The sequence below is a fragment of the Channa argus genome, chromosome 14 (genome assembly GCF_033026475.1).
Source record: "Channa argus isolate prfri chromosome 14, Channa argus male v1.0, whole genome shotgun sequence".
NCBI lineage: Eukaryota > Metazoa > Chordata > Actinopteri > Anabantiformes > Channidae > Channa > Channa argus.
Genome location: NC_090210.1, coordinates 5523657 through 5541070, shown reverse-complemented (window position 1 = coordinate 5541070; position 17414 = coordinate 5523657). Strand labels below are relative to the sequence as shown.

The 17414-nt window shown below is 41.4% G+C and overlaps 1 protein-coding gene across 3 annotated transcripts in view; it reads right to left on the bottom strand.

The window, feature by feature from the left end:
* Nucleotides 1-17414, bottom strand: part of LOC137098454 (ephrin type-B receptor 1-B) — a 146672-nt gene that overhangs the window by 55280 nt on the left and 73978 nt on the right. For all 3 annotated transcript variants that reach the window (XM_067474691.1, XM_067474688.1, XM_067474690.1), the window contains exons 4-5: nt 8188-8343; nt 675-1010 (exon numbers count right to left, since the gene is read on the bottom strand). In XM_067474691.1, coding sequence (XP_067330792.1) covers nt 675-1010; nt 8188-8343 — 492 coding nt within the window. The remainder of the gene's footprint in view (nt 1-674; nt 1011-8187; nt 8344-17414) is intronic.

Genomic DNA, 17414 nt, shown 5'->3' with positions numbered 1-17414 from the left:
CAACCTCAACAAGGAGGCTTCAGAAATGAGTTGTTTTTGGAGGGATGATTCGCTTTATCAATGCTAAAAAGCAAGCATTTTTAAAATGCCCCCCACAAAATGCTAACTTTGGTTACTTCAAAGCTATGATGGGTAAATAAACTGCAAAGGGCAAGAGCGAAGGAACTAGGATTTGTGCTTGTCCTGCCATAAAATGTAACAGCTTGTGTCTTAGTTCTGGGTTTGAACTCCTTCACTGAGTTTTCAGAAGGGAATGCCTTCACTTTGATGGGAGGACAGAAGGCCTAGAAAGAGAGCAAGTATGTATAACTTTCACTAAACCGACTGGCCCCACGCTTCAAGCTTTAAAGTCATTATTCATGGTAGAGCAATATGAAGCCCTCCAGTCAGCTATGCCATGAATTGAAACTCTGAAATGTACACTGTGAAAGACGATGGTCTTTTCAGCAGAAATCACTCACATTTATGCCATAAAAGAAGTATTTCCCATTTCACACGTGTAAAATGAATAAAAACTAGATTTCTTAGAGATAAAAGAGTTTAAAAACAACGGTGATAGCATGGAAAGGTACATGATGATGATGATGATGATGATCATACTCATCTGTATGATCAATATAAGCATCATCATCATTATCATCACAAGCCCTACACCAGCTATTGCATCCACTTACCAGCCTGGTTGGTGGTGATGTCTATGGTGACATGCTGCGCAGGATACGGGCTCCTATTGCTGACTCCATTGACAGCCTGTATCTCAAAGCTGTAGAGCGTGTGAGCCCATAGATTGCTGATGAACACTCTGGTCTCAGTCAAACCCAGCTGTCTTGGGACAAAATCCACGTTGTCATCACAGTGGGAGCAGGAGCGCCGGTCGGACCGGCACTTTTTGCACACGATGTTGTAGACGACATCCTCGCGGCCACCCGTTTCCCTGGGAGAGTGCCACTCCAGGATCACAGAGGTTTCATTCACAATGGAAATCACATTTCTTGGACTGGATGGGACACCTGCAGACACACAGAAATGAAACACGGTAAACAAAAACCTGTGTTGCACTTCACAAAGTGACATTACTTTGACTAGTTCTGAAGTAATACATCATAATTGCTGTAATCAAATGTGATATTTTCACTACACTTACTACAGCCATAGTAGCAGACCTGGGAGCGTGTAGGTACAGCACTGACGCAAGCATTCTTGTATGATTAACATGCTGATATTTGTTAATTGGTACTTAACGCTAAGATCATTATTTTTGCTAGTATATAGTCATAAACCAAAGCATGCACAACTTTCAGTTTGAAGGTGATAAGTCTGAAACCTGATTTCCAAGGCTCTACATAGAGTTTTGTGTTAAAGTTTCCCTTTATTTCCCTATTCCCTTTTATTTTGAACTGGAAAAAACAGTAAAGCATAATTTTTTCATCAACATTATATTAGTTGTACCTTGAATTAGTGAAAATGTGTCTTCAACATTAATTAAAGGACATTTAAATAAAATTATTAAAGGAGAATGCAAAAGTTTGTACCAATATAATTTCATTTTTTGTACTATAAAAGATTTTGTTACTTCTGATAATGACAAAACAGTTGAACACGTTTTTACTCTTTTTGGTATTTGAAAAAAGGGACTGTAAAAGTTTGCACCCAACTGTATGTTGTTAGGTTTAAGTGAGAAAAGCATCAGCTACTTTTAAGACATTCGGTAACTGGGCACTCTGACTTCAAGAAAAATCCTGTCAAGACAAAATGGCTTGCACCACTGGTATGTAAATGCTTTCAATTCACATTGATTGTGTTATTGGGTTATTTATATGTTATTTATATGTAACAATTCTTTGCAGTGCAGTGCCATTTATTTTACAGCATAAAATACAGCCTTTGACCCATTTCCAGAAAAAAATGTTTTATCATCAAGAAAGCTGCCAATTTTACTTGAAACAAATGTAATGCATTGCTGGTAAAGAAAAAGAAAAAAAACACTTTCATACATCGTAGCTGTTGCCTGCTGTTAGGTAAATTTTGTCAATTTACAACCCAGTAATAAATATAGGTACTGTGTCCAAGAGCAACTTTTCCTTCTTTTTCTCCATCTTCAGCACAATTGGAATGCTAATTTATTCTATTCACACCCAGAAAGATCATGCAGCAAAACGTTTGTGTCTATCAAACATTGGTTATTTAGCAAAATGCAGTGTTGCGTGGAGTTTTTCTTATCCAAATGGCTCTGGAGATTCACTCCCTTACTCCCTCATAGCCCGCAGCTGGAGCAGAACCTCAAAGGCAATATTCAGAAGAAAATCAAGAAATAATAAAACTCTTGTTTTGTTTGAGAGGTGGCTTAATATTAGGGTGCAGCAAAGTGGCTTGTTCAGCCTCCTGCAATTGGGGCACAATTCCTTAAGAGTTAAAATTTGTACAAATGACAGTGTAGAATCTTGCTAAGCTGAAGCTACAGTATGTGGCCCCTCGGGCTGCTCAGAGGCAGCGCTTTCTTCTCAGACACCAAACACTGTCGATAAAGCAGAAGCTCACCAAAATCCTTAGTCAGTGCTGCTTTGGTTGAGTGAGGCTGCCCTGCAGAGCTGATATGGCACCAATTTATCCTCCATGAAGCCTGACCTTTATCATTAAAAAGGAAGTTAAACCAACTCACACTGGATTCTTAGTGTTATATCATTACTGTTCAACTAAAAGTCTGTTCATATCTAGAGACTCTATGAGGGATAACTCAGCTCAATATCATAGTGCACTTCCTTTTTTCTTCCCCTTTCTTTTCATCCAGAGAAATGTGACAAAAGAAAAATACGTATAGATTTTTAAGCATAATATAATACAGCAGAATGCAGGCACGGGACAGGTAGTTGCTTTAGTCGACACAGACACAGTTAATCATTGTTGCTACAAAGCCATGTCGGACAGCCCTGGGGAGCTGGGACACAGAGAGCAGCTCTGTTACTGCTGCAACATCAGCTCAGTGCCTCAGCAAGTGAGAGGTCAGCAACAGAGAGGTCAGTGACTAAGTATGACCTCCGTAGTGTGATTATTATGGCCTTTCTGAGAGCAAACATTAACAAATGGATCATGTTCCTTGTGATGTACTGTTTATGAAGCAAACTAGGCAAAAAGGGTTTGTGTTGGCAGAACAGGCCATATAAGGACCAGACGTCACTTTAAAACATGCACTTTCAACCAGTGCTGCAGTGCTGTGAGGAGCCCTGTGCATCAGCTCATGTTGAAAATGTGATACCAACACACATGCCTAGACGACATATTTCCATGTTTATACAATGGTGGCTAAAAAATTACATGGACAAAGACTGAACGTGGAATTAAATTAATTCATCCTAACTACAACCAGGTTCCACATATGCAGGGACGACACTAAAAATCAGATGTGAATGTCTTAATTTAAGGATGACAGATTTAGATGTACATTTTGTACATGCAATTTTGACCAAAATATCTTTATCCAGACTAGTGATCACATAATCTCAACCAGTCTTATTTCAGTATTTATTTCAGTACAGCTGTGACAATCTCAGTGTCAGGTGACATGACTAAATCACCAAAAAGGATGGGGTAACTCAATAGTTCAAATACACAGCAGTGACAATATGCAGCCTGTGTGAAATGAATTTATGGGCCCAGTGAAGGCCTGATCAAAAACAGTTATACGCGACAACAGAGTGTTACGTTATTGGATGTCTTTAGTTTGTTTTCCTCATGAGAATAATAAAGTTGTACTCAATTAGATGTGTGTACAGACTGAATGAGCAAATGCCACTGCTGGTAAAAGTTTTCCTGTCTGTGTTAACTGTTCAAATTGTTTTACTGACTGATGATCCTACATACTGTATATGAACACATATTCAGACTTTTGTTTCTGACAATTTCCCATTTATTTTAACAAAAACAAGGCACTAAACTAGTACGTAACTGACTAGAACATAAATCAAGATGAATAAAGAATACCTCATTTCTAGCTTTCGTTATTTCATTAAAATACCAAACAAATGGATAAAGGTCACATCAATGTCAATGTATGCAGCATACGTAATGAAGCAGATGTGCTTTTACACGGCAGTTGTTGCTCCAGCAAAAGACCAAAATGAACTACAGTAAATTTTTACTTCTATGTATGAGCAAATATGTGTTTATATGCTGTAATGGGTGGGTTTTGATATAAATGGAGAGGTAGTTCACCTTTAAATGAAAGCACACTGTGACAGATGTTAAATAAGCATATGGCCCTTACAATAAACTGCCAGTGAATATATGTGTAATTGTAGTGCAGATCAACTAACACACAATAACTTTGCAATACCATGCTGTGATAAATGGTATTATGCCCTCAAGCAGGTTTTCCAATACGCATCCATTCAGATGTGCTCAACTGATTTGACTACTGGTGACGTCTACGAATGTGCATAACTGCCCTGATAGTGAAAGGGCTTTCAGGTGGCTGGTACCATGGCTGTAAATCCACAACCCTCCTCAGTGCCTCCGTAGGCCCCAGCTCCCAATAAACACTTGTGCACCCTGTTTACTCTTCCACCCTTTGAATGATCTGAGATGTTTCTCTCCTTTCCAGCTGTTTGTTTTTATGATGTGAAACAAGCCTTGTGGGACCAACAGAGGGTCCCTGTGTGGACATAATGATCGCAGCCAAGGGAGCTGAGAGAAAGAAAGAGGTTTTTGGTGGGTGGGTGACACTTGAAAAAATTATATATTGACTTGATAAAAAACTATGTTGTATGGACCAATAGGCTGTGCTCTAGTGTGTATAAGCGTGCACTGCATAGCTTGGGAGATGTGGGGGCATTAACAATAACTTTACGTGTCTGTGGAGACACAATATAAATGTGTTTAATTGACATAAGAATAATCTAGACACCCACATTATTTTCTACAGTGACTTCAAATTAATTACCATAACTCTGCATCAATCCAAGGCAATGTAACCGAGAGACTGATGTTATCTGTCAGCATGTACCCACTAGTCTTACCCATTATGTCTACTAAGCTAGTACACAGATTAGAGAAGGCCAGACATTAACCTTGCTTTGGCTTCATTTACGACTGCATTAGTGAGAGAGGAGACTGGCCAGCTGACTGCTGAGCTCTGGGAAGCACCCTCAGCTGACTCCAAAAATGACAACAGTGGGGGGAAAAAACAAAAACGTAGAAAAAGAGAACAGTGTTTATGCACTTTGACGGCTAACTCCTCCTTCCCTTTGACAACAGAACTAGGACAAAGAAAAGAATAAGACAGAAAAGAAGAACAAATGGTATAATGAAAGGAATAGGATAAAACAAATAAGTCCATATTTTTACTCAGAAATAATCGTGGGATTTGTTTGTTACATGGACTAAACAGTGTTTAACAGGACCTGAGGCTCATAGCAACCCGGCCACAGAGTACTGAGTAAACAAGAATGACACCCAATGTGCCGTGAAGTTGAGAAGCAGCGTAAAGTGCTTTGGGTACCAATAAGGTAGAAAAGCCTACATAAATGCAGATTATTTTCTTTACATAGATTTTCTGTTGATTCAATTCGCAGATTTTTCCTTTGAAAGCCGTTGGTTAGTGGATAGCAGTGGTCATTCCAAACATGTAAACTCACATTTACAGTTTCTTCAAAAAAATGTCATTCTGCCTCAGTGGGACTTTTCTCGTATGCTGTTGGTACACTGTAGGTCCTGCAGACACTCCCTCAAATGTATACATGTCTTAGTCTTTAGTCCTTTTTGTTTTTCACCTCTGCCCCTTTGCACAATTCTTCACACTATTAAGATGCTTCATCACTGCATCCCTTTTTCCAATTGGACCAATCAGCACTGGTTTCACCGCCTGGCCTCAGTTACCACTCAGTTCATCATTCTCCTACTAAGAGTCTTACTTTGAAAGAACCCTACTGGCCCAGCTGGCTAGCCTCCTGCCACCACACCATTCTTACACATATATAAATTCTTTTTCACACATGCACACCCAAGGGGGGGAGAGACATATCAAGGACCAGGAGGAGATGAAGTGCAATGCAAATGACTGTCCTAAAGCCCACTATGCTTGGTAGCCGAGCTAAGAGGAGTGGGCTTCATGCTGCGCGGCAGAACACTTTGTTCCTCCCATGACGCATGGGCTAGAGGCAGCATAAGACAGAAGACTGGAATAAAGACGGACAGGAAGTGGAGAGGTGGTTTGCTGTGCATCCTGGGAAAAAGGGTGGGTGGAGTGAGGTGGGAAGGGGGTATAGCGTGAAGCCTCCTACTGACAGAGCCAGAAGCGAGACAATCCATCAGCAAGTTAATCAGACTGATCTGGAGCACACAGAGACCTGTGCCTCTGATGCCGGCATGAAAGCTACAGCTTCTACTGCTGCAGATTGGCCTGATTTAAGCTACTCTAGCAGTGCTCTTATCAGGACCCACAGTATTAAAAAGATTCTTACTAGGATGATCTCACTGCCCCCCCTCCACCCCCCATCCACACCCCCCCTGCTGAGATCTAGGGCACCCTGAGCAACAAGCTTAGCTGCTATGGCTCAGGCTTCAGAGAAAGCTTTGAATGTGCTTTTGCAAAAGAATTCTGTTAGCACAAATTGAGGAGGAACTGAAGTCAGTTTAGGATGTAAATGTTAAAAGTTTGGGTTGAAAACAAAATTCTCAGCTGAACGTTTTAAATGCATGCATGGGAAATAAAACCCATTTTTCAAAGAATTGGGAAGCCGTCTCTTGTAATGAATAATTTATTATATAATGTATGTAAATATTGTGCAATAGTGACTGTAATAGTGGGATTTTTATCCCCACTGGTTTGACATTTGTCAGCTTGTGTTATTAATAAAAAATATCAAAAAATGTCAGGCCTTAAGATTGGAGAGGGTTAGTTATGCTGAGCATGATAGGAAAACCCACTGTGGAGGAGATGAGGAAAAAGAAGAGAACAGAGAAGGTTTGACAAATAAGCAAGTGTCATTATTGAAAAGAGAAAATAAGTAATGCAGGCTGCATTTGGAGACTGAACACCATAGGGATCTGCTTAAGAAGCCCTACCGGGGAGTCACTGTGAAAATTGGTTGGGGAACATGTTAAGGCCTCAAGATAGATACTAGTTGATGAACCATTCATCACTGCCCCAGAGAGGTACGTCGTATACCATGGGAGGGTGGTGAAAACTCAAGGTGAAAGTCTGGTGTCTTCCATTGAGAAAACCTATAAAGTGTGTGAATGGCTACACCTAGAAGGAGGGTAAAGTCGTCACACAGACAACCATGCTGCATTAGAGTTATGCAGCTTTAAAGGTATAAAAAGTTCACCAGGCAAAAGGGCTCAGTACACATTTTTGCTGTGAAGGCCACGCAATGCAGCTGCTACCTGATTAGGAAAGGAGCGTAGTCCCGAGCTCATTCCTGAGGCCAATTAGCCAGGTCTATGTGTGGTCTACGTTAATCAGGACTAAATGAAAAAATGTACCAATAAGGTTTCCAGGTCTACTGTTGTGAGGAGAATAAACCATTAAGAATCTCCCCAGTGGCAGCAAGTCGAGAGGTGAACAAACTTTTTGGGGTCTCATCCTATGCAACTGTGTGTCAGCAGGGATGGCAGGCAGGTTTCGCATATTGCTTTTACATCACGTTAAGATAAATATAATGCTGGCTTAATAAGGCCTTATTGGATCTCCAGTGGATAACGGCAGGACAGTGTCGAAGCTTCGCAGCATCTGCCTGAGTAATTAGGACTTCAGGGGATAATAGGAGACAGAGAGAAACAGCAAGAAAAAGAGACAGATAGAGGGAGATAACTGAGGAGTTACAGAGACAAAGCTCATTGCCACAGTGATGGAGACGTCAATGACAGAAACCCCGCGATGGGATTATTATGGCCAGATTGAGAAGACAACCGAGGATCTAGATACAGGCTCATTTAAATGATACTACATGTGTTGGTTTGATAATAGTGAGAAGGTGTGATCGAAAAAACAAATCATTTGGTCTCTGCGATATCATTATGAAAATATAGTGGCTTATATGCAGCCTATTTAGCTCTGATGTTCTATATACATTTACACTATAATGGATATCATGCAAACACTAATATACCTATTACAGGTGCTTGTCCTACAAGAATGTACTTTGTGTGACAGTATTAATGTGTGTGCAGTGTCAAGCATAATTTACTCACTTGTGCAGGGTTCATCTGGCTGATCGTTATCCCCACGGTAGTAACCGTTGCGGCACACACAGATGGTGGCAGCCTCAGCTGTGGAGCGGCTGTTAGGAGGACACTGTAGACACAGACCCGGACCCTGGGTTGACTTGAAGGTACCTGGTGGGCATGCTGTGAGAACAGACCGAAAAGAAAAAAAAAAACAATGAGCCAAACATCTGGGTCTAATATATCAGCAGGAATTGTGATCAGAAAGAAACAAAGTGAGAAGGGTCCAAGTTGAAATTGGCTGGATTCTAGTTCTGGGCAGTAGTGTTTCATTTGTTTGTTTTCCTTTTGTTATTTTTATGTGAAGCTGAGGTATCTGTCCCTTTGTTGTGGCTGCAATCTTTCCCCTTACATACGTACATGTTATTCTGCTCTATTAAGTTGAAGGCTGTCCATCAGGTGTTGTTGCCCAATTGTTGAGCGGCCATGGAAAGTCACTGGGACGTTTTGGACTGTAGCGTGATTTGGCATTCGTCTGCCCCTATCTGCACACGTTTACCCATTTCTGCATGTTAAATCGACAGCTGAGGCAATCAGTAAAGTAAAGCGGTGATCGGCTGATCAGACTACAGGAAAGCAAAAAATAACTCAAGATGTCAGGGCTTAAGGCTCAAGTTGCGATATGTTATCAAATGCAGTCTAAATTAGCATTTTCATTAGCACGCAACTATTTAACCAGACTAATAATGGCTCAAATTGCTGGCTGGTTTGTTTCCATGGTGCTTTTAGATTAGCAATATAGCCTGCTGACATTGTTACTTCTCCCAAAAACACAGAACAGCGTGTCACAGGTCAGCAAGAAATCAATTGCAACATTGAATTGTGTACCAGTGCAACATTTAACAAAAGGCATGGGGCAATGCAAAACAACATAAGGCATCACATGATTCTGTTATTACCAGCATTCTGTGGAGGTGTTGGTGTGAGTGTCAGAGTCCTACATTCAAAGGCCATGGTGGAGGACAAAGATTCTTGTGGCTGATATCATTGCGCCTAAGTGTAGGCAATAACCTAATCCATTTACTCTCATATCCCAAAAGAATACAGAGCTGAAGGGTTTCTGCACTGTGTGGAAGGATTTACTGACTATAATAACCATGATAAATGTCTAATATTTTAGCAGATTTACTGATGGGGGAGGAAACTGCGGTGTTGCTGCACTCCAGGGGGGGAGGGGATATAAATTTAATGAGACTAGCATCTTGCAGTTTCTCAGGCTGCATCTATTTCCCTGAAAACACAGTAAAGTCTCGACCGTGGCTGAAAAATATAATTTAGAACACATTCATACATTAAAACTGGAGCCGTGTGTTAAAAAGGGAATTGCTCTGGTATAGCACAGAGGGAGCGGCCGAGATAAATATCGCGAGCAAAAGGTTTCACATAAGGTCTGTGGACAATGGCAGATGTTATCAGCAGAACAAAATGATGAGCCATTGGTTATGTGTTTCAAATACTGAAAGCAAAAGACATCGGTATTGAATCATTGCACATCATGGTACACTGGCTATGTGAGAACAACCTTTAGACCTTTGTATCAACAGACTTTTAAGATTTAATTAAAACATTTTATGCTTCATTAAAACATGCACTGAGAGGCTGGGTTCAGAAGCCTGTCTGCTTTACTATGCTGTAAAAAAGGACAGGTTCCCCTTTTTATTACTCCACCATTCAAACCATTCAGCCAGCCTCTCAGATGGGTTGTTAGAGAAGGATGGATAGATAAACAAAAAGCAAGAAAAAGAGGGGGTGAAGGAGGAATAGGGGGTATCATTCACACACACACACGCGCGCACTAAAGCTGCAGCCCCTGCCCGTGGCTGCTCTCCCACCTCCTTTGGTGCAGCTGACAGACACACCAGAAGCTAACTGACTGACCTTATGCCTAGTCACACATCACTGTTCTTACATGGCCAGACAATCATGTGAAAACACACATACATGACCAGACCACAACAATCACAAACAACCCTGGGAGTCATGAGGGAGATCACAGCTGCAGTGCACAAGGATATCCCCGTAAGCGAAATCCATTGCTATGCTGCAGATGCTCTAGAGCTGACTTGAAACTATAGATGCATGTATGGAAGAATATAAAATAGCTCTACCGAGTTTGGAAGAGAGTATTGTAAGGGTAATAACTTTTCTGTAGGGGAGTGTGAAACTCTTTTTTTGTTAGTGTGTGGGAGTGGAAGTTTTTGACCTCTGTTGACTTGTAATACACAGATTCCATGTGTGAAAAGATCGAGCTCTTTCTAATACAAGAACACTGAGACTCTTAAAAATCCTCCCTGGCCATATGGGGAAGCACAAACCAGCTGCAGAGGCATTTTATAAAGCAATAACTTCCAAAGATATCAGAGATTACAAGACGATAAAACACAGATCAAAAATTCATTTTCAGCAGCAGAGGGGACAAGATCTTATGTGTCATCATCAAATGCACATGGCCATCACACTTTTTTTTTTCAGATTCACACACACGCAGACACACACACACACTCACACACACTCACAAATCCATTGCCTTGACTCTTATGAAAAGGGATCACAATAAGTTGTTCAGGGTGCGTTTGATAGGGTGTGAACAAAATATGAGTGCACTGGTTTCTGCCCTCGGGTGGTGTGTTTACAGACAGACAGTAGCTAGCACAGGCTCTCATAAACGGGCAAAAGTGAAGAGAAAAGCAGGGGAGGCTGTGCTGAATCAGCCATCTCAGATAGCTGTGCTGAAAAACTGCCTCAAGGCGAACTTACGGGCAGACGAATGCATACACGGTTACACTCACTCAGATAAACACACACACTAGAACCCTAAGAAACACTCCCATATTGGCATTAATGCGATCCTCACCTCCAGAATACATTAACCAAATTGATTTACAGTGCAACACATGTAACTACTGCTGACCCCATTAAATGAGATGGCGCGTCCACATTTTCTGCCACTTGACTAGCATATGTTTTACAGAACCTGAGATAATTTAATGCCGCTCCTTGGACAACTGAAGATGCTGCTATCAGCATTACAGCAGGGATGATATGTGACAGCCAGGCAAAAACAAACATGCAGACACACAAACACGCACACACACTTTCACAAAAGCAGAGGAAGTCCATCTAGATTAGAAGTCCTGCCTTGGAGCCAAGGCTCCTTCTCTAATTGACATATAATATGAATGAATTCTAGCATTAAATTCATTAATTAGCTGCCCACTGATCTGTCTCACAGAGTGAGAGGGGCGAAGAAACAGATATGGGTGACGAGACAGCGAGAGAGAATGATCAAGGCAACTGAACAATGTTAACAAACCCTCAGAGGTCTCGTTCTTCTATGCTTCATCAAAGTTGGAACTGAGCCCAAAATGTTTTCTCTTGATTTGTGAATATTTAGATTGAAGGAGGCCACAAGTTCCTCTCCTGCAGAAAAAAATACAGAGACTCATCACTCATCAAATGCGTTGGTTTTCGGAGACAGGAGGGGATACACCATTAGATCAACAAGCAATTAGTGTCCCCAGTGGAAGAATAACCCACAACTGAACTGGCTGCATGAAGAAACCAAACATTCCTCACTTTCAAGGGGTCTCTACAGGATTGTCTGTGCATTGTTCTCTCCTCCTCTCCTTCTCACTTCTTCTCTGCCCTCACATCTTTTTGTCTGTCCCACAGGTAATGAATTGCTCTTTTCGTACTCCCACCTTTCCTTCCCTTGTTGTTTTCCTGCCTTGATTGACAGGTTCGAGTCCTTTCTCTCTTTCTCTACTTCTGGCTCTAGCTCACTCTGAAGAGAGTTGACAGAGGTATGGCAGCTGTGGATCACCGCTCGCTACTTATCACAGTCTAACTGTGAGGACCTCATGTCACAGCAAGCCTGACCAGGCAGAAATGAAGTGCTGATCTCTTCACTGTCTATCACTTTACTCTTACTCTTTAGATTACTGATAATGACACTAATCCCAATCTGAATGCAACTCATAAAAAAGCATATGGGTCAACTTTGTACACTTCACTTTTCCAAATTACTTGTTTTACACAAAACAGCTATGTAGTCATTGATCAGGACAGGGGATTTTTATTTTTATTTTTTTTGTTTTTGGCGTATCCCGTGAGTTCAGGGTCGCCACAGCAGATCATTGTCCGCATGTTGATTTGGCACAGTTTTTACGTCGGATGCCCTTCACAATTCCTACCGCGTTTGGACCGGCACTGCACAGCAGGGGATGGGAATGGGCTGTTAGGGGGACCAGGGATGGAACCACTGACCCTGTGGTCAGTGGACGACTGCCCTCCCAATTGAGCTCGGCCGCCCCCTCATCAGGGGGCAAAGTGTCCTTGATCAGGACAGGTGATACACAAGGAAATTAGCAATATTAGTCTGTGAGCTTTGAAAACGGCCAGAGCTGGCATTAGGCTTAGCTCAGTGTTAGCTCAGCGTATAATATACTGCAGGCAATACATCATACATGGAAGCACACTGTCATGTGGTGCATGTGTTCAGAATCTGCAGTTGCAAAATGTATGTATCCTATAGGAATTACAGTCTCAGTGGAATTAAATTAGCTTGTCAAGCAAGGATCATCAGCTGTATGCAAGATAAAATAGATATGTGCAGTTAAAAGTTGCAGGAAGCCAATGAAAAAGATTATCATCTAGATGGGTTTGGAATTGGCTTTTCTACTCAAACCCAATCAGAGTTACTGTACACTAGGTCCTCCCCTCACTTTCCCTTTGGCATCACTCTGAAGTATGTGAGACGTTTTAAACCACAAGAAATTGCTCGGCAGTAAATTTATGGCAAATGCAATCAAACATACAGAATGCAGCAGTTTATGTGGAAAGGTTCTCCAGCTCATGTGATAAATCTAAGGTTTAAAGCAATGAGTTTCTTTCTGTAATATGAGATATTTATCACTTAAAACGTTCTCCTCTCCAATATTGACTCTTAGCACAAAAATAAGCACATCAAAGTTATGACTCTGGTTAAAACATGCTCGTTTATGAAATAACTTGCCAGATAAAAACTCTGTTCTTTCTCCAAACTGCATACAGGTTTAGCAAATATGTATGCAAACACACTGTGCAGTGAGGGTGCGTGACCCAGAGAACAGTTGTGAGTTACTGTGGCATCAGTGACCCTTAAAAACAATTCTTGGTTATCCAACACGCCCTTAACCCCAAACCTCATCCATCAAATGGGATGGATCACAGTCTTTAAAATCATGCATGCACCCACTCACTCACACTAAAACACTCTTGCAGACAGGCCTATGATTGGGTCAAGACCCCAGTTGACCCCTGTTTCACTATTTTGTCGCCCAGTCACTCAGAGAGACAGCTCTCTCCCCCTCAAACCTCAGGAGGGTACAAACGCAGCAAGTGAAAGTTTATATATATTTGTGTTTATGTGATAAATCTGAGAATATCAATCGACTGGTGAAAGGAACATGTTTGCTTGACAGAGGAGACTCGAAACGTGGAAAGACAGCCAACATCTTAAAACAAAAAGGCAATCAATGCTGCAGCTTATTTGTATTCAGTCTTGTTCTACTGTCATTGTTCATTTTCCAGCCACAATCCACATAATGAGCTGCTTTTCCAACCCAGGTGTTTCATTTCTCCACAAGGTCACTGAAAAACACAATACAATTATTTGAGACAGAGGCATGGCTCGAAACAAAGGCTTGTCAGAATCATCAGAAAATCCCTGCAGGATATTAAAAGTCAGGGTGAACTGCCTTTTAGGATTATGATTTATTTATTCATAGAAACTGATTCAAGAACATTTTTGCATATTTCTCATAAACTGCCAACACAAGTCAATAGGGACTAAAAACCCTTCAGTTCGGGATCTGAGACTCCAATGTATGTGACTTTTCTCAAGTGTGGTCATTGCTTTTTTGCTTGAAGGTATTCAGAGTTCACAGTGGTGACATCACTCGCAGAGTCTGGTCAGTGTAAGTCTCCCACTACTCCCTGTCATCACCTTCTAATCTTACAGAAAGACAGAATGTAAGGAGGAATAAAAGCAGGCCAGAGAGGTTTTTCTCAGGAATACGGTTTGAAAGGGCGCTGCACTTGGAGCATACCTCATCTGCTTTTGTTAAGAGCTGCAGTGCTGAAGAGTTCCTCCCATAGTACACTCCCCCCGATCATTAATCATCTGTCCATTCTGGCCTTGTCAGACCTTCTCCTCCAAGCTAAAATACACAACTACACCCACCGCCACCCATGTATACAGACTCTCACTGACACACACATAAAGTAACACACATACAACTCTTCTAAACTTTCTGCCGCCTTATCCATTTTTTCACCAAACACTGCTCATCTTGACATACCTGTCCTCTCAACTATAGCTAAAACAGCGATGTCTGACGCTGCAGAAACCCTGGTGAACAATACTTAAACCCCCAAGAGAAAGCAGAGATATCCTCCAATTAGGCTGGCTTTACAACTCCGCACAGTGTTATCCGGCTGTATAGATTTATATCAGCAAAGAGAGGCACCTTCTACAGACCATGTTAGAGGAAGGAAAATGAGAAGAAACAGTAAAACCTGTAAAAGTGCATTTTCACACAGTTTCAACCCGATGATGTTCAAATGTGTCTGTTAAAGAGCAGTTTACTGCTGCATCCTTGTGAACATGCTACGATTAGACATATGCCTATAGAGATTCAATAGAGGGCAGTGCAGCAGTGAGACATGAACAAAATAAGACAGTGTCCAGATGAAGAAACTAAATTAAGCCCGTGGGTGATTTTCTTCTGTTTACTTCACATAAAGATATACGATGCAACAGTCTCACTGCTAATGCTGTTGAACAGAGCAGGTATCTGTTAGACGGTGAATACAGGCAGACACACTCGGGTGAAATTAAGGTGTGTGTGTTTATCTGTGAGCCTTAACAAACCAGCGAACAATTTAGCAGACAGCCCACGCCCCTGGGCAGGCTGTTACCATGGTAACCTCACAGCCAGTATTTTTTTGGCCCACACTCTCCCTTTGAACAGCCGGCCAATGACAGACCAGCCGACTGGGAAATCTGGCTTACTGAAAGTGCACACACGAGTTGTGTGTCTGCGTGCGCACGCGTGTGATGTGTTTGCGTGTGTTTGTCTCTGTCTGTATGAGCATGATACAAATCATGAGAGCTATATTATCTCTAAGCTGCACACAGACCCGTCATAAGCGAGTGTTGCGTTGGCAGTTGGCCGCTCTGTATAACGCCTGGCACATTTGCTCAGGTCAATTTTATTTCCAGGAAGAAGCAGCTATGTGCCAAGGTACTGGGCATATCTTTCAGATAGAGGAGTCATCAGAGAGGAGCAGGGGAAAGAGATAGAGAAGACGAGGAGGCATTGGTATTCCAGGAAACTACGCTGTGCCAATCTATCCCTGGCTGGCAAGGTAGTAGAGAAAAGCTCTGTCCGAAACATATCGCCGCTCAGCAGGCAGTAACATGTGCTTGCACTACAATCTGCACTGTAATCAGAGCCCAACAGTGGACTGACCAGGGTCACTGCGCAGTGCAACAGAGACAAAACAAGGTGGGGGGCAAGAAAGACGAGACAAGGGGACTTACTTGATGTGGGGGGAAAATAACAAGCATTTCATTGTGTTTTATAGTTTATAGTGTTTGATTGCAATGTGATTACAATATTGATTTTACACACATATTAAACAGTCCCAAAGTCCCATTACCAGTTTAAACCAATCAGTGTGATTGTGTAAGGATATTCACAAGATTTACAGTCAAATCAAATCCTGTTTGTCAACACTCACAATAAATGTTAATTGAGCCATCTAGATTTTTTTTTTACTAACTAGCTGTTGTAATGACTTGTCTGTGGATCCGAATGAGATAATAAAATCAGCTGTTTCCGGCCCTGTCAATTACAATGCCATGGGCTCACACAGTGAATACAGTTTGTTTCCCAAGTTATATAGCGTTCTCTTTCTTAGCACTCCAGGTTGTGAGAGACCATTAGCTTCCTCTGTCTCAGCACTTGTCTCTTTTAAAAAGGATCTAGCTCATTAACTTCATAGCTAGATCAATTAATCTATAGCAGTTAGCCAAAGATGCCCACTCTTGCTCTTTTTGCTCTTTTGTTGTTTCTCGGCCCAACAAATGTCCATTACATTTACAGCATTCCAACCTTGTTTTCCCCGCTGCACATAAGTCTGACATGAGAAACGTGTATCCTCAAATGGGGGTTTTATAACTAATTATGTTGGGAAGGAATTCAGGCCACAGAGAAGATTGTGTTACTTCACAGTAATTGTAAATGTAAAGAAATAAAAAAACAAAAAATTCAACCTTTTACTTCAGAGTTATTTTTTACATCGTGATGTACGCAATAATCGCCGTCAGTAACCACAATTAAGGAAAAGGATAAAATGTGCAGCAAGTGGTGAGAAAAAAAAATCTCTTCTGGTAAATTAAAATTCTATTTTCCATTAATGACAAAAGAGAACAGTGAGCAACTTGATAAGCTTTGCTATTGCTTTTACATTTTTTTCATTATCCAATTTAACCGTTGTGTTGGCAGTTCACGCCCCACCGCCTCCTGGTGTCAAGTGTCCCTGAACCCCCTCACTGCCCAACCCATGGCTGCACAAGACATGCATATCTGAGCGTAGGTCCCAAGCCCAGTAAAATTGGGTAAGGTTGGATGCATTTCGCAATTCAAAAGTGAGCTCAGTGAGCTTGCTGTACAGCAAGAAAACAATCCACCTGCTTATTCCTACAAATCTGTCACTGAAATATCACCCCAACAGACACTGTGAGTCAACAGAGTTGGCATGAAGCCTGTGTGCTTATGTTGCAGAGGGCCTGTTTCTGTGATAGATGATTCTCAAAAAACCTAATATCACTCAGACTATATTTCATATAGTCTCAAACACAATAACCTATTTGCAGGCTATTTATTTTCTCCCCAATTATAGTCATACACATTATAGGTTAAATGAATGTATTTATTTACAAAGGAAATGCCTTAAGGCCCTCTTACAGGGGACATTTTGTTATTCACCCCTCCATGTCATATGTCTAAAAGGAAATATTAAGCTAATACAATGGCAGCTGCCTCCATCATTAAAAAAGACTAGATCTAAAAAACACACCATTTCCTCACTTTTATGTTAAAATGCTTTGAGAATTGTTCAGCAAGGCTTAACAATAGCTTCAAATA